Source organism: Petaurus breviceps, unplaced genomic scaffold, assembly GCF_028583685.1.
Source record: "Petaurus breviceps papuanus isolate PSGF00001 unplaced genomic scaffold, PetGlider_PUasm1.0 76, whole genome shotgun sequence".
NCBI lineage: Eukaryota > Metazoa > Chordata > Mammalia > Diprotodontia > Petauridae > Petaurus > Petaurus breviceps.
The window spans coordinates 61741444-61763731 of NW_027186473.1; the positions used below are offsets into that span (position 1 = coordinate 61741444).

Sequence of the window (22288 nt, forward strand, 5' to 3'; positions counted from 1 at the left end):
ATAACTATCATCAAACCTGAGAAGATTTTTTTTATATTCATTTAGAGATCCAAAAACTCAGAAAGTATGGGAACCACTGGTGTAGACCCATCTTGGAAAATCTCAGAATCATTTTACTGTTCTAAGTGCTGGATGCAATTTCTAAAATTTTAAAAGAAAAATTGCCTTGTGGTTTTAATTTTGACAGTGGTGGTCACATAATGGAAAGACAGGGAGGGGATTGTAGTCAAACTTATTTTTACTAGGGTTTACAAGGTACAGAGAAGCTAAGTGAAGACATACACATATGTATGTATATGTTTATATATGGCACATTTTTTAATTTAATCTACATTATTGACATTTTCTTCTCTCTAAACAATTAACAAGATTATACATCAAACCCTGTTTGTAGATTTTTCCAGTTTCCAAGGTGTAAATAGTCACATTGAAAATTTAAACAATTGGCTCTCCATTCAGAACTGTCTCCAGGACCTACCTGATCCACACACAATATAATTTGTCCGAAAGTTCTGCCTCATCTCAGTACTTCTCCTTGTGATGATGCCAAAACCAATTTTGTCCTATTTCATATTAAATTTTTCTTTCCATCTTTTGGATATGGCCAATGAATTGATCAAAAAATTATTTTTGTTCTTGTTCTTTGACTCCATGTTTTTATTTACAATGTTTTGGTTTTTCTTTTTCTTTTCAATTTGAAGAGAGTTGGTGGAAAGAAGAGAAAATTGTTCATTGATAATTGAAATCAAATCAATTTTTAGTAAACACAGGAGCAGACTCCATCTCTAATTTGGAGAGCAATGTAATATTTATTTTAAAAACTAACAAAGGACACAGAAATGTTCAGGTGGATAGTTATGTCTATAAACTCTGTTGAAACATAAACTAATTGAATGAAGACATTTCAGTTGGAGGCTGAGATACTATTGTTCAGGTACTTAGCTTTACAATGATCTGATTTGCCATGAGGCTAGAGCTTGGGAGAGCAACATAAATGGATAGTTCTCATACCTATGGGATTACTTGAAGTATAGATATTCTGTGTTGCTTGTTAAAAGCCAGTTATTTTAGGTTGCAGAAGTTTATGTTTTAAGTTTATGTTGTGAAAGTTTTAGTGCCTAACTTAAAATGCATGCTAGAGCAAAAGGGAGGACAAATTCTTTTTGTGTGAATAAAGATAGCTGGGGATACCTGTAACTAGAACCTTTTTTTTCCTCAGAAAAAGGTTTTTAATCTTCTGAAATACTTGAGTGTACATACTTGCTGCAAATGTTTTAGTATATGTGGGACCTTTCTGTCTTACAATTTCTCCTCTGGTTATGATCTTCTGACACCAAGTCCAGAGTTCTTGTAGATCATGTAATATATAAAGCCCAACACTTGCCAAGTGCACATGGGAAGGAATATACAAGAAGGGTAAAGTTCAGTGAGAGAACATTTTCTCTGTCCTGTTCCAATGCATAGTTCTACCTGTGTTTCCCCATTCGATGTCCAGTCCTTATAGTAGGATGAATGGTCAACTTCACAGCTATTGAGGACCCAAGTACCAGGTCTCTCACTATGCAGCCTCTTGCATCCTTGACTGGCCCAGAGGAAAAAAAGTTAGGCTTCATCTCCTTCCCTTCTGATGGAGAATTAATCTAAAATAAACATCAAAGCTAAACCTTAGGGGCAGCCAGGTAGCACAGTGAGTAAGAGCACCGGTTCCAGAGTTGGGATGACCTGGGATCGAATCCAGGTTCAGACACTTAGCACCCACCCAGAAACACCTGGCCGTGTAACCTAGAGCAAGTTACTTAACCCCAATTGCTTAGGGGTAGCCAGGTGGTGCAGTGAGTAAGAGCACCAGCCCCAGAATCGGGATGACCTGGATCAAATCCGGGCTCAGATACTCGGCACCACACCCAGAAATAACTGGCCATGTAACCTTGAGCAAGTTACTTAACCGCAATTGCTTAAAAAAACAAAGCTAAACCTTGGTGCTGACCCACTCTTGCTTACAGTTGAAGCCTATGACAATCTAAAGTTCTTTTAACGAACATATTTTCTCTTCTTCCTCTTGTGATTTTGAGCTTCTGGTTGCTATGGTCCACCCTCCAATTATACAGTGATCTAATTTACTATGAGGCTGGAGCTTGGAGAGAGTGGATACTTACCATATACATCAGATGGTCTTTATTAAATATCCTTGATCACCTTCTCCAAAACTAGATTTCTTTTTCTCGTTCCCCTTAATACTGACCCTATTAAAGAGATCCTAAATATAGCTCTTCTTTCTTTAATCCTACTCAGAGCTTTCTTTCAAAGTAGAAAAAAAATCAGCATAGAGTGAGACTCTGCTTTAAGAAGTGTCACAGTTGCCACTTTCAGAATCTTTCCCTACCACTATCTCTTAAGAAACCATCATCTTTTGAAGTTCACAACAACCAGATTTATTACCCTGATCCTGATTACTGGAGCCCAGTCCATCTCATATAACTCAATACCTAGCTTATAGACTTCTCCGTTAGCCCAACCCCTGCCCTTACACTTGTGGAATTCCACATAGAAGTTACTGTTTCTCCAAATACCCTCTCTCCCACTTCATCTGCTTCCCTAACTTCTACAAGCAGCACCTTTATTCCACTCCAGTCACATGGCCATACCCTTGATCTCATCACCCAAAAGTATTTTAGCTCCACAGTTCAGAACTGAAATTTCTATGTTTGACCATCATCATCTATCCTTCCTTCTCTCCTGTGTTTGAGACCTCTTAAACCTATTATTCATCTTTACCGAAGTCTCCACTCACTGCATCCCTCCACCTTCCTGGTCTATAAACTCTTGCTCTGTTATCACTCTCCTCCCTTAGAATTTGTACTTCTCAGTGAATAGAACACCAGCCCTGGAGTCAGGAGGGCTTGAGTTCAAATCCAGCCTCAAACAATTGACACACTTACTAGTCATGTGACTTTGGGCAAGTCACAACCCCAATTGCCCTCCAAAAAGCAAAAAAAAGAAAGAATTTTTACTTCTTTAGAAATGTTGTTGCACTGGAAGGACCAGAATTTGAGGACCAAGCTGTATCAATTGAGTAAGTACTTTTGTACATACTAGAGACAGTAGGATAAAAATTATTATTTCAAAATAAAATTATAATATTTATTAGAATTCTTTGCATTTATGGTAAATTTACACATATAGGAGAAATAGCAAATTATAGTAAAATTATAAAAACAAATTAAAAGCATTTAAAAGTTTCATCAGTTGATTTATTTAACACCCCTGGTCCTTCTGAGTTCAATTTTATGTTGCCCATTATCTTTGAAATTAATGCCCCCTTTACCAAATCTTCCCTATCCAAACTCCTATCTTGGATTACTACCACAACCACCTGCTATATGTGCTTCTATTTAAGTATTACTGATCAGTAATGGAAGAAATTCACACAACCATTCAGATTGGGTCCACTATTAAATTATTTTATCTAATCTTAGTTAAGGCTTCCCTGCTACATGCCAATCCTTTTAGACTTCTTTGATTGCATTATTTTATGGCTCATACACATCTCTGAAACATTATTTTTCCCTATTTAAGACACTCTGGTTTTGTTTCCTCTTACCCATTGTTCATTCTATCTGACACAATCCTTCTTTATAACCTGACTAATGTCTAATGTGAAAGTATTTGCAGAACCTATACTTGATTGTATGCTGCCATGGGTGGGGGGGAAGAAGGGGGGAAAATTTGGAAACTCAAGGAATTGTGGAACTGAATCTTGTAAACTAAAAGTAAACAAACAAATTAATAAAGACCAAAAAATTTTTTTAAAAAGACACTACATTGGTCCCTCCCTACTCAGAAGGGGACTTTGCCTCATACTGTACCAAGATCATTATGGTCATCAATCTTCTCTCCCCCAAGAGCTCAATCCTTCGACCATCTCTTTTCATTGTCCCTTGTCCATTAACTCTCTCCTTACTGCCTTCAACCATTCTGAGAACTTGTCCATTTTTAAAAGCCATAATTTGACTTTGATACCCCCAAAAAGAAAAAAAAACTGTCTATACTTATTGCTTTCATGTCCTCACCTTCCACTCACTTCTCAGTCCTTTGTAATCTGACTTCTAACTCCAGTATTTCACTTAAATTGTTCTCTCCAAATTTCTTAGTGATGTCTTGATTGCTGAATCCTGTGGCCTTTTTCCTATTCTCATCCTCATCTCTGTGTCTCTGAGTATTATTCATGTCCTATATGCATGAGTATATTCCAGACCTCTGTCCTGGGTCTTCTCTCTTCATACTCTCTTCAGTGTATCAGATTGTTGTTGTTGATTTCTTTCAGTCATAACCCCATTTGGGTTTTTCTTGGCAAAGATACTGGAGTGGCTTGCCATTTCCTTCTCCAGCTCATTTGACAGATAAAGAAACTGAAACAAACAGGGTTAAGTCACTACCCCAGGGTCACAAGCTAATAAGTGTCTGAGGTTAGATTTGAACTCGTGTCTTCCACACTCCAGGCCTGGCACTCTATCCATTGTGCCACCTAGCTGCCTGTTGTCAGATTACGTAGGTTCAGTTATCATCTGCATTCAGATACAGACAAGTCTACATCCCTGTCCCTTTTCTGTTTCCTGTGCGTCACCAACTGCCTGCTAAGCATTTCCACTTTGAGCATTTCAAACTCAACATGTTCAAAACAGAACTCAAAAACTGTAGGTCTGACTATGTCACTGCTTACAATGCTTTGGTGACTCACTATGCCCCATAACAGGATAAAATACAGCATCTTTTGTCTAACACTTAAAGCCTTGCACAGACTATTTCCAAGCCACCTTTCATACTGTCAGAATCTTATAGAAAGCCATCAGTACTTATTTCCCTTAACAAACTCTATGATCCATTCAAACTGGCTTCTTTGCTGCTCCTCATACATGACACCATCTCCCACCTTTGTGTCTTTTCAAAGTAATAGGTTCCCTATTCTGAGATGCCCTCCTTTCTCACATTTACCTCATAGAACCCCTCACTATTGCCAAAGCAAAGCCCTGGTCCCCCCTCCTCCTGGAGGTCATTCCTGATTCCTCAATTGTTAGTTCTCTTCCCTTGAAATTACTTTGTATTTATACTGTATGTACTTTGTGTATACTTAATTTGTGTGCATATTATTTTCCCATCATTTGAACACAAGCTTTTTGAGGGCAAGGACTTATTTTAGTCATTGCTTCCAGAGAATTCTAGTATAGTACCTGAGCAGGTACTTACATTAAAAAAAAATGATTTGATGCCTTTGGTGAGTTCAAAATACCTAGAATTTTGAAAGTGATTTGAATGTTGATATTGTATCAGCTGTAATACAAAGGTCTTTATTATATTTCTGACATTTATAAACCTTGTTAAGCAAGTTTTCTCAACAGTCTTTACTCCTTTACAGAGGAAGTGAGGCAGAAAACCTCTCCTTTTTTGGCTACTACGTTTTTTATCACCACTTTTTCCCCCCAGTTTTCCCATTCCCACAATGCAAGGAAAAATATGATAAGCATTTTATTTTTTAAAAATGGATATTGAAAGATTTAGTTATGGAAAGAATGATCAAAAGGAAAGAAGATGGAATAGGTTTCTTATATTTTAGTTTGAGCTCTCAGTCATCAGCTACATCCTATTACATGTTCATGATGTTTTGTTATAATTTGCTTTTTTTAATGTTCACTTAGTGGGATTCTACCAAGATTCTTTATACAAATTATAGGATGTTCCTAAAACAAAATAAAACATGACTCCCAAAATATCTTATGTCTTTTTTTCAGTTAAAGGGTTTAATTTAGGATTATTCAGACTTGGCAGATTCTTTTTTCACTTCTATAAACAGAATTTTAGAGCTGGAAGGGATGCTTAGAAATCATTGAATTCAACCTCCTTATTTTATAAGTTAGGAAACTGAGACACAAAGAGCTGGGTCATAAGTGTCAGAGCTAGGATTCCAATCCAAGTCCTCCCAATGCTTATATTCAGTGTCACCCATTTTAAGTTTACTATGAGTAACTAGCTCTTCTATCTATCATTATGGTAAACCAGCTGCTGTTGTTTTTAGAAACAACAACATTCATTGTAAAAATCTTGTTTAAATTTTTGTCTCCCCACTTACAGAAATTAAAAATGAAATATATTGTTTTGTTTCTGAAATCCAAAGGTGATTTGATTCATCAATCTTTGTTGTTCTGTTTCTGTTTAACTTGGAAATTGCTTTCAAAGAACTGCTCCCAGATGAAAGCTGGAAGTTTACTATCAGAGTACTACTGTACTTTACTTGCGGTTGTATTGGAAAGGTTGTATTCTGACAATTGCATACTCTTTTTTTTTTTTAAAGAAGCTGTTGGAATTAAGAGGCATTTGTAACTTGCCTAGGGTCACACAGTTAGTAAGTGTCTGAGGGTGGATTTGAACTCAAGTCCTCTTGACTGGAGGACCTGTGCTCTATCTACTGTGGAATTTAGCTGCCCCTTCAATTGCATACTCTTTCTACTCAAGTTCCCTTAACAAGAAGAAAGTTGCATATGTGTGTGTGTGTGTGTGCGCGCGCGCACATGCTTGTGCACTACATACTTTAATAAGGTGTCACTACAAGGTATTATAATAGCTTGGCCTGTTTCTCCCTCTTTGAGTAATGCTGATATTACAGCAGAAGAAAAAAAAACCCTGGCAGACAGGTCTTGCAGAAGAGGCACAAGTTATAACAGAATCAGCAAGTGTAACAACAAAGATAAAAGGAACCCAGAAAACAGTCATCATGTATGCCAGGACAGTGGAGAAAATTCTTTTAGTTAATGGATCTGTCTATACCACCTGAACCAATTACCCCAGGAAAGTTAATTTTTATGTTACCAAATCACTGATAAAAAATTAACATCAGGCATTAGTCTGCCTTCCTGCCCATTGTTAAATATCCACAACTAAGTATTGCTCTTACTGGAAAAATTCTAACTTAGGTCTATCACAGAAGCCTAGCATTTTTTCACACATCTCTAGCCTGTGACTATGAGGGGTTCATATAAAATAATGAGAGTCTAAAATGGAGTTTTGTATATAGATGACTAACTTAGATGTTGAATGAATGCATAAATAAATTAGGAAATGAATGAATCCATGTAATTTGATCAAAGTTAATCTTTTAGAACACAAAAATCAAACTATATCCAGATTCAGAATATGAATGCACTTACTCCTTAGTAAAAGTTTAATTGTTTCTTGCAATTCTCTCCCTGTCTCTTCTATCTCCTCCCCCCCACCCCCGTAGGTAGATGCTATATCCCTTACTCCCCACCTATGAAGATGTAAGCCCCTTGAGGGCAGAATCTGTTTTGTTCCTGTCTTTTTGTGGGCAGTGCCTAGCACAGTGCTTTGTACATAGTAAGCACAATGATTTTAAAAACTGATGAATTGATTGAAAAAAACCAGCCTAAGATTACATTTTATTTATTTTTAAATTTAATATTTTATTTTCCCCAATTACATGTAAAAACAATTTTAACATTCTTTTTTAAAAAATTTGAGTTGTAAATTCTTTCCCTCTGTCCCTCCCCTTCCCCTTCATTGAGAAGGCAAACAGTTTGATATAGAATATATGTGTGCAGTCATGCAAAACATTTCCATATTATTCATAAGATTACATTTTAAAATAATTAACTGTGTAGTAGCTCAATTCAGTTCAGTTTAGCTCTGCTACTAATAATCTGTGTGATCTTGGACAGGTCACTTAACCTCTTTGTTGACCTGGATAATTGAATTCAGCAAAAATTCGTTAAGTACCTAGCACTAGGGAAGGCCTGCAGAATAAAAATTTTTAAATGGCAAAATCCTGCTCTCAATGAGTTTACATTCTGCTGTGAAATGAGAGTATTAAACTAGATCATCTGTGTGACCCCATTTAGCTTTCACAATCTTTTGGCAGCTACTCATTCTCTGTAATTATCTGATTTCTTTCACAGATGTCCCTCCCGTTGCCAAAGCCCAGTCTTGTCTTTTCCTCACACTCCCTCCTTACCTCTTCTTTGTAGGTCCCACTTAGAGGATATAGGAGCCTATAAAAAGATTATCAATGAATTAGAGGAGGATTGGATTCTTAGAGATGAAATATACATGGACTGCAGATTGGACCTGAGGAGACTTTAACATTAACTAGGCCTTCTTTATTCCCTTATCCTTCCAGACTTTCAGTCTTAGTATTAGGATATAGGTGTATGGGGAGACGGTGTGGGGAGAGAAAGTGAGTGTGGGGCTTCAGCTAAAATGCTACAGGAGATGGATTTTAACAAGCATTGGATAAGTACAGAAGGGTTGTAACAGAGAAATGTTCCAAGTGGGTCCCAATACCAGTATTTGCCATTATCTGTTTCTTTTACCCTTTCAAGGGAATGCTTAAAGTGCTAAGATCTTTCCAGACAGATAATGTTACATTAAAGGGAAGCATTATGGTTACCACCAGAGAAGTCTAGTCTGCTTGAGTTTTCTGCCCTTCTTGATAATTATGACAAGATGATTATTTCAGGGTCTGTGTTTCTGAAAAGGATATACAAGTATCTTGAATTCCTACGGGTGAATAAATAGCACAGAGAAATTAGGCAATGAGACTGAGTTCATTGATGAATATGAATGGACATCTATCTTCAGAGTGTTATAGAATCATTGATTCTCAGAGTTGCAAAGGAACCTTAGAGATAATGTAGACCATACCACCCCTGAGCATGAATCTCTTCTACAGCATTAATGATGGTGGTAATCCACCCTTTTAATGAAAACCTCCAGTGAATGAAGAATGCATTATCTTTAGGAGTAACCCATTCCGCTTTTTCATATTCTAATTATGAGAAAAATTCCCATGTTCAAATGAAATGTCTCACTGAAACACTTTATTATTCTGCATCTTGACCTTTAGAGTAAAGTAATAATTTTTATTCCCTTTTATGGCCCTTCAAATATGTGAACACTGATATCTCCCCAATTCTTCTCATCTTCTGAGGGTTAAACACCCTCAACTCCTTTAGTTGATTCTGATGTGGCATGATTTCTAAGACTTTACCATCCTGGTTGTCTTTTTCTAAACGTGTATCAGCAAGCACCCCAGCATCCCCAGGGTGGCTGCCAACACAGGTTCTTAGATCTGCTTTTCTAAAGGAAAGTAATTCAAAATGGGTTAACAGTCTTGCTTTAATCAATCAAACATATAATTTATCTAGTTCAGGGGAAAAGGTCAGCACCCTAAACTTCAGAGTATACAGACAAGCAGAAATTACAAGAAGACAAAGAAACAAACATCAAGCAGACAGGCCTCCAATTGTCCAACCATTACATCCATACCTAGTCAGTTACCAGAGAGGGAAGCATCAACATCTGGGTTTTTCAAAGCCGGGGGGGCTCTCAACAGCTGCCCAGAGTCTCCTCTGGTCAAATCACACAACACTTTTCAAAATGAGCCCCGAAACAAAGTCTCACATCAGGGTTTATATAGCCTTCTGGCTCAGAGAATGTAACAACCATCTTGACCCACTGCCCAATCAAAAAGTATCTCCTGAAAAACAAGCCCCCCACCACAGGCTCCAGGTGCGCTTAAGCCTATGAAATGGCCTAGGGTCAGGGAAGATCTTAAATTTCCATTCCATTCCTACAACATGCTTTATGTCATTGTCTCTTTTACTGTGTGACATTACAGGACCACAATGGGATTCCAGTGATGCTCTGACTAGGGATTACATAAATATTTGAGAAAACATAAAAAAAATCTTTGGAAAATATTAAATAGGAAAAAAAATTATTGATTCTGAAAGGATTATAGTATCAACCCTCTCCCCAAGGAATACAAATGCAGGAAAAGTTCAATTTGTGAATAAAGAAAAAGCATTTTAAGCACCAACTATTCACAAAGCACTATATTAATAATCAGGAATATAATAAGTCAGTCCCTGCTCTGAAAGAGATCACACTGTAATAGAAGAGATAACCCACATAGAAGGATTGAGCACAAAAATATGGATAGCACCATTTTATTTTTGTACCAAGAAACTGGAAAATCATTAGTGGCTTTTGATTTTAGAATGGTTGAACAAACTGTGATATATGGATATATAATATATTCATGTATTATATGAAAAAAAATTATGAGCAGTTCAGAGAAATGTTTAGAATGACTTGTTTTCAGAGTGAAATAAGCATAAGTACAATAATATGCACAATAACTACAATACTGTAAATGAACCCTAAAATGAAGCTACATAATTATAGTCCATTGTTAACTACAGAGAAGAGATAAGAAAATGCTTCCTTGTTTTGGTAGAGAGATGTGGGACTATGAGCTTGGAATGTTGTACATACCATAAGGTGTGGATCCTGTTTTGGTTTATTTTACTTAACTGATTCTTACTACATAGTCATCCTAGTTTGAGTCTTTGTCATCTTTGGCTTGTATTATTGCACTGGCTTCTCAATTAATCTTTTGTTCATCCATTCTTTTTTTAATATATCCAACTGCCAGATTAATATACTTAAGGACATGTGACATCAATCACATTCTTTTCTCTCTCAAGAACCCTCAGTGTCTCTCTGTTCACTTGAGGCTACAATATAAACTCCTCTGTTGACTGTTTAATTTTTATTGTTTTTCTGTCCTGAATTAGCAAGTTGAATGGTCAAAGCCATGGAAAGAATGATGTAAACATTTAATTGGTATTAAAAAGTAACTAAGGGGCGGCCAGGTAGCACAGCGAGTAAGAGCACCGGCTCCAGTGTTGAAAAGACCTGGAGATCGAATCCCGGGCTCAGACACTTAGCACCCATCCAGAAACACCTGGCCGTGTAACCTTGAGCAAGTTACTTAACCCCAATTGCTTAGGGGCGGCCAGGTGGCTCAGCGAGTAAGAGCACCGGCTCCAGTGTCGGGATGACCTGGATCAAATCCGGGCTCAGATACTCAGCACCACACCCAGAAATAATAACTGGCCGTGTAACCTTGAGCAAGTTACTTAACCCCGATTGCTTATAAAAAAAAAAAAAGTAACTAAGAGGGGCAGTTAGGTGGCACAGTGAATAGAGCACTAGCCCTGGAGTCAGGAGAACCTGAGTTCAAATTCGGCCTTAGACACTTGACACACTTACTAGTCCTGTGGCCTTAGCCAAGTCACTTAACCTCAATTGCCCTGCCCTCCCCCCTCCAAAAAAAAAGTAACTAAAATACAGTTAGCTAATTAAGTGAATTTTATTTCATTAAGACTGAAATATTGTAGTTCATTAAAGTCTTCTTTAAGAGATAATTAGAAGGGGCGGCCAGGTAGCACAGCGAGTAAGAGCACCAGCTCCAGTGTTGAGAAGACCTGGAGATCGAATCCCGGGCTCAGACACTTTTAGCACCCACCCAGAAACACCTGGCCATGTAACCTTGAGCAAGTTACTTAACCCCAATTGCTTAGGGGCGGCCAGGTGGCTCAGCGAGTAAGAGCACCAGCTCCAGTGTCGGGATGACCTGGATCAAATCCAGGCTCAGATAATCAGCACCACACCCAGAAATAACTGGCCGTGTAACCTTGAGCAAGTTACTTAACCCCGATTGCTTAAAAAAAAAGAGAGAGAGAGAGATAATTGGAAAAGAAATCTTGAAATTGTCTTGACAAACTGCACCAAAATGGGTCTACCATGTGGCTGGAGATCACCATATAAAATTAGTTTTGCAAGTTTGTTTAATCATGAAATAGAGTATAGGTTCATTGAAAATTTAGTCAAGTTGTTTTACCCAGCCCTGGCAGCCTATTGGGGTAAATTGTGTCTTAAAGATTCTGTCTCCCTAACCTAGAATCATAGACATCCTGGCATTGAACTTTCTTGAGAAGAGTTCAATCTGCCCTTACTGAGCAACAATATAGTGATATAGCCAAGGCTATCCTACTCAGCAAGCATGTACCACGCATTTGCCGTGAAGGGAGCCGAACCAGGAGAACAATTTATACCAAAAAAATCTTGAATAATAAACAACTTTGAAAGATTTAAGCTTTCTAATTAAAGAAATGACTAACCATGATTCCATGATGAAGCATGCTACCCATCTTCTGATCTCCTGATAGAAAGGTGATAGACTCAGTATACAAAATGAGAACTATATTTTGTTGGATTAGGCCTCTGCAAGAATTTATTTTGCTTGGCTATGGACATTTGTTACAGGCTTTTTGTTTAGTTGTTCAGTGATTAAAGGAAAATAATAAGGAGAGAAAATAGAGTTTTGATCATTGAAAAGCATAAAACATTTTTGAAAAGCATCTGGGTACATGGCTCAGTGCTGGATGCTTGAGGACATAAAAACAACCAAAAGACAAAAAAAATAGTTGTTGTTCTCAAGATGGATACATTCTACCAGAGCATTGATAGCTAAATTTTTAGTGGTAGTGATATTAAATTTCTTTTCAAAGATGCCTATCAGAAATGAATACTCAGGAAAAAGACAAACTAATTCAGAAAAAAAAAAAAGGCAATAACAACACTTTAACACTCCAAAAACTTATTACTAAGAGCCATTTCCACCATCTACCTCTATGAATTACCTTTTTTTGTCAACAGTACTGGTATCTTACAGCTTTCCTCTAGCCAGGAGTACATGATGAAATGATTTTCAAATGTGTTCAAGTAACGTAGACTTTAACAGTCATCTAGTAAAATCGTTTCATTTTACAGATCTATAAATGGTACCAAGAGAGAGTTTTTGACTAAGCCAGCATTTCAGAGATCAGTTTTGATTAACATATGTAAATAGAATTTTCTTTCTACAATAATCTATATTCTTTCTTAAGCACTTCAGTGGGGGAAATTGCATAAGTTCATTAAAAGAAGAAACAATGGTTCTTATTTTATTCTAATTATTTTCCAGAACATTTTCAGATGTATGCAGACCCTAAGTGGAAGCTAATTAGCTGGAGGTTAAAACTAGTAATATTTATTACTTTGCCTTGATTGTTAGATGGGGTTTTAGCAAATCAGAAAAAAAATAACCTTTTTTAATTCATCTCTTAATCTTTTTCTACAAAACTGTCTCTTTAAGAATTCTAGGACATTTAATAATAACTAATAATAGCTAACATTTATATAATACTTACTGTGTGACAGGCACTGTGCTAAGCACTTTACATTATTATTTACTTTAATCCTTACAACAAACCTAAGATGTGGGTGCAATTATTATCTTCCTTTTACTGGTGAGGAAAGTGAGGCAAGCAGATTTAGTGACTTGCCCAGAATTCTATCAAAGTTCTATCAGAAGGGTGGCCAGGTAGCACAGCGAGTAAGAGCACTGGCTCCAGTGTCGGGATGATCTGGGGATCGAATCAGGGCTCAGACACTTAGCACCCACCCAGAAACTCCTGGCCATGTAACCTTGAGCAAGTTACTTAACCCCAATTACTTAGGGGCGGCCAGGTGGCTCAGCTAGTAAGAGCACCTGCTCCAGTGTCGGGATGACCTGGGGGATCAAATCTGGGCTCAGATACTCAGCACCACACCCAGAAATAACTGGCCGTGTAACCTTGAGCAAGTTACTTAACCCCGATTGCTTTAAAAAAAAAAAGTTCTATCAGAATCTTTTAAAAGAGGGTTATCTTACATTGATTCAGGAATCATTTGTTGATTTGAAAAGGCATTTGGGATATACTTCCATTATTGCTAGAATTTTTTAACCATTCTATTTATAAGGTTAGAGTTATTTGTTTTTGTAACAGTAGGAATTTAGACTTTGAACATTTGACTTTTTAAATTATAATAAGAAAAATATTTGTATAGTATTGTAATAAATTTTATTGGTGCCTTTTGTTTTTTTTGTCACAGTCATTTCTAAATAAACTCCCTTTCCCCATCTAAAATTGAACTCCTAGTAAGGAAGAGAAACAATTAGGTAAAGCCATCTGATATATTGACTGTGTCTGACAATATATGTCACATTCTGTATTCGTTGCCTCTTACCTCAGTGACAAGAAAAGGGAAGTATATTTCAGCATCTGTCCTCTGTTTCTAAAATTATACATTAAAATTATTCAGAGTACGTGATCGTAGTCCTGGCATATATTTTCCTCCTGGTTTTGCTTTTATCATTCTATATCAGTTCATATAAATCTTTCTGTGTTTCTCTGTATTCCTCATATTTCTCATTTCTTTCTACATAATAATACTATATTACACTGAGATCTTGTTTTAACAGCACAGAATGGTTTGTGTATTAAAATGGTCATATTATTTGTCATGCTCAGTAACCCAGTGTTTTCATTGTTACTGTCATCAATAGATATTTTTGTTTTTATGTTTATATTTTTAACATTCTTTGGTGCAATAACCCCCTTAGCATAATATTTGTAACAATATGGAAAAAAGAAAGGATTTGTAGGGAAAATTATACCAAGGCATTTCTTATGTATAACAACCTATTTTTTGTAATTTGAGTGTTTCTCATTGATCTCTAATGTTTTAGTTCCATAATATTGATTTCAGCAACTTTTTTTGAGGAAAAAAATGGGTGCTTCAGATGCTTAAGAACTATTGCTTATTTTTGCAATCAGTATAGCATTTTAAACTCTGCCTTGGTTATAATTGTGTTTTTCTTTTGATGTTTTTTTAATTCCCTCCCCCCCAGAAAAGAGGCACAGTTAGATGAAGAAGGGCAGTTTCTTGTCAGAATAATATATGATGATTCCAAAACATATGATCTGGTTGCTGCAGCAAGCAAAGTTCTCAGTAAGTACACATCATTTCTTTTTAACCTATCTGGGGCATTTGGGGAGAAAATGTTCTCGCTGTTTCCTTCTTTATGCCCATAAGCTCATGGTCACTAGGGAAAATAAGAATTCATTTCAATTCAATTTGACAAAAGTTTACTAAGTGTCTTTTACGTGCAAAACACTGTGCTAAGCACTAGAGGTACAAGATGAAAAAGATACTTTCCCCGCCCTCAAGAAGCTTCTAATCTACCTAGGGGTTATGACATAAAAAAATACAGGTAGAGCATGATAGGCATAAAGGGAGACATAGGGGGTGGCCAGGTAGCACAGCGAGTAAGAGCACCGGCTCCAGTGTTGAGAAGACCTGGAGATCGAATCCCGGGCTCAGACACTTAGCACACACCCAGAAACACCTGGCCATGTAACCTTGAGCAAGTTACTTAACCCTGATTGCTTTAAAAAAAAATAAAATAAAATAAAGGGAGACATAGACAAAATGCTCTAGGAAAGTCTCAGGAGGGAGAGAACCCTTTCAGCTAAGGAGGGAGCATGATAGTTTTTGGCTTGGATAAGGTTTCAGCTGAGCTGAGTTTTGAGAGAAGGAAGGGATTTCAACAGCTATAGGAAAGAGGGTACAACAAAATTGGAAGTGGCAGATAACAGGATCAAATCAGGTTGCCAGAACATTGCATAATTAAACTTAAAGTACATGAAGGGGATTATTGTGGAAAAGCTTTGGAAAGATGGGCAGGAATCAAATTGTGGATTCCATGTGCAAGACACCATGCTAGGCACTAGAGGTACAAGATGAAAAATACATTTTCCCTGTCCTCAAGAAGCTTAAAATTTACTTGAGGGTTATGACATAAAACAACAACAACAAAAACAAGTACAATACAGTTAGAACATGATAGGAACAAAGGAAGGACATAGACACAAGGTAGGATGGAGTGAAGTTGTATGGGGTTTTAAAAGACAAACAGAAGTGTTTATATTTTATTCTAGAGGTAATAGGAAACTATTGGAGTTGGTTGAGTATAAAATACCATGTGGCCATATTTACAACTTAAGAAAAACTACTTTGATATCAGTGTTTAGAATGAACTGGAGTGGTGAGCTAGGAATCCAATTAGGAAACTGTTGCAATGATCTAAGAGAGTAATATAGCTATGTGAGTGGACAGATGTAAGATACAGTTGATTCTGTGAATCTAGAAATGAGATTTTTCAAATGATTGGATGTGTGGGATCAAGAAAAATCAGTAGTTGAAGAAAATGCTGAGATAACAGACCTGAGACACTGGAAGGATGTTGGTGCCTTTTACAAAAATGGGCGCGGCCAGGTAGCACAGCAAGTAAGAGCACCGGCTCCAGTGTCAGGATGACCTGGGGATCTAATCCTGGGCTCAGACACTTAGCACCCACCCAGAAACACCTGGCTGTGTAACCTTGAGCAAGTTACTTAACCCCGATTGCTTTAAAAAAAAATGGGGAAGCTTAGAAAGATAATGACATTCAACATGTTTAAATGATACCTAGTTTGAAATGTCCCAAAAGCAATGGATGATATATAGCACTGAAGCTTATGGAAGAGATTGGGACTGGATATGTAATCTGCATGTCTGTATAATCTGGGAGTAATCTGCATATAGATGATAGTTAAATCCTTTCACCAATAGAGTAAAGAGATAGAAGAGAAGAAGGCGGAGAATGGGGCCCTAGGGAATACCCACAGAGGGATTGACATAGACTATTCAATTCTTACTCAAGTTCAATAATGAAATTATTTTTTTAATTAAATCATTTTCTTTTATTCTAACTTCATAGAAGGAGATGCACAAGAAAAAGATACTAATACTGAGGTAAAATATACCAAATCCAGTCAGACCAAGAAAAAGTAAGGAAGTCTTAGGACTTAGAGCCCCCTAGTGGCCTGAAATGAAATCCAAACAAGCCTGATTTACAATCAGATTGTACCTTAGAGGAGGGAGAAGGTAGCTCAATAATTTTTCCAATCTCACCAGGAAGCCAAATTATAGAGAAAAACAACAACAAAAAGTATTCTTAGACTCAATGATTCCTTTTAAGATTACTTCAAAATGGCAGACAGATTTAAAGATAGAAAGGCTCTTTAAGTGAGTCATGCAAAATGGTATTTCCCCCAAACAATAAACAAACATTCATTCTGATTTTACTCCTTTTAAATGAAATAAATTCAGTGTTACAATAACTTATCAATTAGCAAAAACCAGAATGAATATTAGAAAATGTTGATGGGACAAATTAATTAGAAATGTACTCTATGAGTACAAAATCATCTGATATATGTGTATTATTTTAAAAAAAATATTGCAAACTTTCTCTTGCATGACAAACTTGTTCTGTAGTCATCTACAGAAGACACATTTGTTCATTTTAGTCATAATTATTTATTTATAATGAAAATTCTCCACATCAAGTTCTTAAGTAATCAAACTTGTTTTTTCCTAAACTTTTATTCAGATCTCAATGCAGGAGAAATCCTCCAAATGTTCGGGAAGATGTTTTTTGTGTTTTGCCAGGAGTCCGGTTACGATACTATCCTCCGTGTTCTGGGCTCCAATGTCAGAGAATTTCTACAGGTAAGAAATATATGTCTTATTTGTATTATGTTAGTTAATTCCTGATTCAAGGAAGATTAGATATCCCCCCACCCCCTCGGTCTATTTGATTAGCAGGAAAAGTCAAGGCTCTCTGATTAATAGCATCTCTGCAGTTTTGGGAGGCTGGGAAAAAATGGAAGAGGGAGTTATTTCTGGGTGGAGTGGGCTATTTTAAGCACCCTCATTTGTGAAAGAGACTTTCTTCTGGAAGTGTGTTAGCTTTGAAAGTGATGTTCTTATTTACAATTGGTATTTCTGATCTGACTGCTGCAATGTCTTGTTGGAAAGTGATGTCAGTGTGTGACACCAGCAGAGCTGAAGCCCAGCTTAAGAAAATGTAAACCAGTTCCCATCCAGCTGCATTACTGATTTAACAACCACAGTAAGAACCCCAGTGTTTAATCAAAATGGCTGGTGTTTACATAGTAACTTTTCTCCCCACCCCTCCCACCCCGCGCTGAACTTAAAACAGTATTAAATCAAGATGGAAACTGGTTTGCCCTTACCTCCATGGATTTGCCAGACTACTGGTGTCAGAAAAAAATCCACTTCTTTGTGAAGTAGCTGCCCGCAAAAATGTAAATTGAAATTAAACATGCTGTATTCAAATGGTTTGTTTGGAGATTTAGTCTCTGATCACATTTTTGGATTTTGAGTAAATATTCTGTGTCTTGGTTATGCAATTATGTGCTCTATTGTACTGTCCTCAGACTAATGTTATTCCACTTGCCAAGGTGACAGCTTTAAATGCCCTCTAAGTCATCACAGACTTGGACGACAAGTCAACACAGTGCTTGGACCTAGAACTCTGACACATATTTGCCTCGTCTACATAATCACAGAGTACCCATTGCCTTGTGTTATTTGTTTATTTGCAAGATTCCTTGTGGTGGCCTTCAGGTAATAAAACAGTGAAAAAGTACACAGTCATGAAGAGTGTGTTTATTTTCAGTTGAATTATGCTGTTTTTTTTATCCCCCCTCCCCATCAATAAAACCTTTATTTAAAAAAGTTAAGCATAAATATTAACAAATAACAATAGTCTATTTAAATAGGTTTTTTTTTTTTACAGAACACAGCATTAAAGGTAAAAAAAACCCATAGGAAAGGAAAATGTGGTACTTTTGTCACCAATATATATTTATCATAAGTAACTACTTAGTATAATGATTGTTTTTCTTGAGGGTCATATTTATAAAAAGTATCAAAGTGTTTGAAGCAGGTCCTTTAATAAGAATTCTCAAGGCATTGGCAAATAACATTTTAAAATTACATACAATGACTTTCAGAAATGGAGGGGAATAAGATTTTATAAATAATTTCTTTTCCAGTGAATTATGATGATATAACCTCTCTCTTACCAACTGTTAGTGTTGTAGGGAATCTTATGACCATCAAATCCAGTTCCTTCATTTTACAAATGAGGCGTGGAAGGGTCCAAGAAATGAACAGACCTGCCCTATATCACACAAACATTAAAATTGCAGAGCTAAGCCTCAGACCTACATCTCCTAATTCCTAACCATATTCCTTTTACTATGCCAAGGCATTTTTGCTAAATTACGAATCATTATCGCACAACAGTTTTCTCTGCTCTTAATAGCTTCTCTACCTGGCAAAGACATTTAAATATGTGCAGATACTGTTTCCTTAGCAGCGTGGCATCATGGAGGGAAAAAAGTGAGTGCATCTGTTATCATAGGATTAGTATTAGTCTTTGTGTCCTGCCACTTAAAATGCTTGTGTGAGCTTAGACAAGTTTCTGCACAGATGAGTTCCCTCATCTCCTGAAGTACTGAGGTTGAACTAGATCTCACTAAATAACTTTCCATCCTTCATCTGTGCTCTTAAGTGGGCTGATATACTCATGTTAGCAGCCTGTGTTTACTGATTAAGGCAGGCCAGTGGCCATCCAGTACAAATGGGACTTTAAAGTAATCAGGACAATTGTCATGTGTGGTTTGTAGAAACAGGTTCATTCTGTTAGTCATAAGCGAACCTTAATAAGTGAACATTGACATTTTCAGAAATACTAAAGTCCTTGATGCTCTGCTATGCTGCTGTCACCTTTGAGGATTTAGGAAGGATATTTTAGACTGAACACTTATAGTAGCCACCAATTGCTCAGACCAGGATTGTCACCAAATTTAATTTCTTTTGCAAGGTATATTTTAAACGTTCTCCACTGAAGTCTAACTCCAGTGCTTCATCATGGCCTAGAGGTAGGCCAGGTTTCTAGAAAACTATTTCAGTGGAGTATGGAGTATGAAAAGGCCTACCCAGTTAGAAAAGCTTCAGGTATAGAACCACAAAACTGATTCTATGACCATACAATTTTTTGGCCACAGCAACTTATACTCTTGAGATAGTGCTATAATCTGTGTTGTTAGGACAAAATTCATAGATCCCTGAACTGTTGAAATACAAATATCTTAAAGCACGTGTTTTTTTTAAAGGAACATTTGAATTGAGAGGGTGGCAATGACTAGAGGGCTAGCCTTGGCATAAGGAATACCTAAGGTTTGGGTTGCACCTCCAAAACATAGCAGTTGGGTGACCCTGCATGTTACTTAACCTCTCAGTGACCCAGGCAAGAATAAGCTGGAGAAAAATTTTGAAGAATTCATTAGGCCGATGAAATCACACACACACACACACACACACTCACATATGTACTCACACACTCACTTGGCAGAACGTGGCATCTAATTGGATGCAGCAGGTATGGGACGGTGGCATATTTGCAAACCTGCATGATTGGAAAAAAAGAAATAGGGGAGTTAGGAAGAGTAATGGGAAGGGGGCAAGGAAATATATTGAGTTCTGTTTGAGCACAATAATGGTAAGAATAACAATAATATATGAATTGACATTTGGATAGCACTTTAAGGTGTAGAGTACTTGACATGATAGCTCAAATCATCTCACAACTGTACTGTGAGGTATGGACTACAGGTATTTTTATTTTCATTGTACAGAGGCAGCTGAAGATCAGAGAGGTCAAATGACTTGTTGAGGACCATGTCACCATTAAATGTTGGATATGGATGATATGAACACAAGTCTCTCCAGACTTCAAATCAGTTTGCAGATGTTTTTTAGACTCTTAATATCATGTATTTTTCATATTTATGAAAAAAATAGTGTATGTAGAGAGAAAGCTAAACAACCCAATTACGATTTTTGAGATTAAAGCCATTTATAAACTATGCAAATTAGACAAAGCCAGTTCTTTTAATTCCGTGGAACTTTCTGTATAGTTTCTCAGTTGGGATTTCTTATATTATGTCCACTGACTTTAGCAATCAAGAGGATGAGATTTGGCCCTTGGAAAAGAGGAACCGCAATTTTTGAAGAGTCTATTTTTGGCTTTTGAATGGCATGTATTTTATCTAGATATATTCTGTTATAGAAAAGTCTGTAATTCAACAAGAACTCTTCCATACTGCCAAATTTCTTCTCAAATTAGAAAAAAAAAGAGGCAGCCAAGTTGTTGCTATGGCGAATTGCTCTGTTATATTGATGCAAACACTGGGGAGAAAAGTTGGAAGGCTGATACAGAGGAAAGACAGCTGGTCAGGCAGGTCTGATATGATAGTGAGACTCTCATGTATCTCAAGCTGTGTCTCCACCAGACAGCTGTTTTCCTGTTGTCCTTTATTAGACCCATCCCTCCCTTAAAAAAAATTCTGTAAATTAGGCAAAGTATTGAAATGTTTGATTTGGATAATAGAGTAGGACACCTGGGAACTGTACTCTTTTTTTTTTGTTTGTTTATTTTTTTGGAGGGGGGGAAGGTAGGGCAATTGGGGGGAGCTGTACTCTTTATAATCCAAAAAAAAAAAGACCTTCCACAGTCTTCCTCATAGCACTGAAAGTTTCCAGAGCATTCTGGTGAGACTCAAGTTTAATTCAGAACTCAGGAGATACTTTAGGCCTTGATCTTGGAGCTCTTGGGGCAAAGGGCTCTCGGAGGCCCTTTGATTTCTACATACAACTCTCCTACTCCCAATTCATAATTGTTTATACCAAGAAAAAAATAACAGAAGTCATTTTCAGAGTAGTATATATGAATATGTATATACTCAAAATAGTCTGTATGACTACAAATATACTCTAATACCCTAAGTCAAGAAAATATGGTTCCCATGGTCCCCTAGATCATCGCAAAGGAAATTCAGAGCCAGAACAAATCCAATGATAAGCAACTTATCCCTCTTCTCCTTTCAGTGTTTTAAAGTAGTTCAGATAAAATGATATGAACAAGTGACACTTGCTTTGCAGGGCAAAAGAATCTCTAAAGGGCAACATACAGTTTGAGAAGGAAGTGTGGGGAAAAGGAGAAGGATTTCTCCCTAGTTTAGATGAATCCTAAGGACCTTTTTCTCTGAGACAGTCTCTGGCAACCTAACCAACCTTTTCAGCCAATTTCAATGTGAAAGTGTGCTTTTGGCCAGGCCTACCAGGAGCTGTCTAGAATTGATGACCTATGTCAGATACAATGCTTAAGTGTTTGTGAGAAGTACTATTTTGGGAAATATGGTCATTTTTCCAAACAGCTGTAAAAATCTGTCACTTTGGCTTACTTATTTTTCTTAGAAAAATGTAACATTCCCTTACTTTTAACTCCTGAACCTCAAAGGAAACTGCTTTCTCATGACATAGAAAGGCTGCCTTCAAATTGTGGGGTACATAAAGGGCAAGAGGAAGCTTAGTCATTGAGAGTGCAGGAAAAGGAAATAATAAACGACACCAACAGAGATCAGTAGCACATGACACACTTTTTCTCCTCTCTGAACAACCACCCTGTGTTTTTCAAGTCTTAAATAGTGTTGGGGGCTTTGATTCATTATCAGACCTGATGAATATCATCTAGGTTGTCTGAATCTTTTTTTTAAATTTGTTTATGTTTTCAAAGGTTGCCTGGGTGCGT

The 22288-nt window shown here is 36.9% G+C and overlaps 1 protein-coding gene across 1 annotated transcript in view; it reads left to right on the top strand.

The window, feature by feature from the left end:
- GUCY1B1 (guanylate cyclase 1 soluble subunit beta 1) overlaps positions 1-22288 on the top strand; it is a 76479-nt gene that overhangs the window by 21467 nt on the left and 32724 nt on the right. The window contains exons 3-4 of the mRNA XM_069105614.1: positions 14630-14730; positions 17216-17334. Of these exons, the coding sequence (XP_068961715.1) occupies positions 14630-14730; positions 17216-17334 (220 nt within the window). The remainder of the gene's footprint in view (positions 1-14629; positions 14731-17215; positions 17335-22288) is intronic.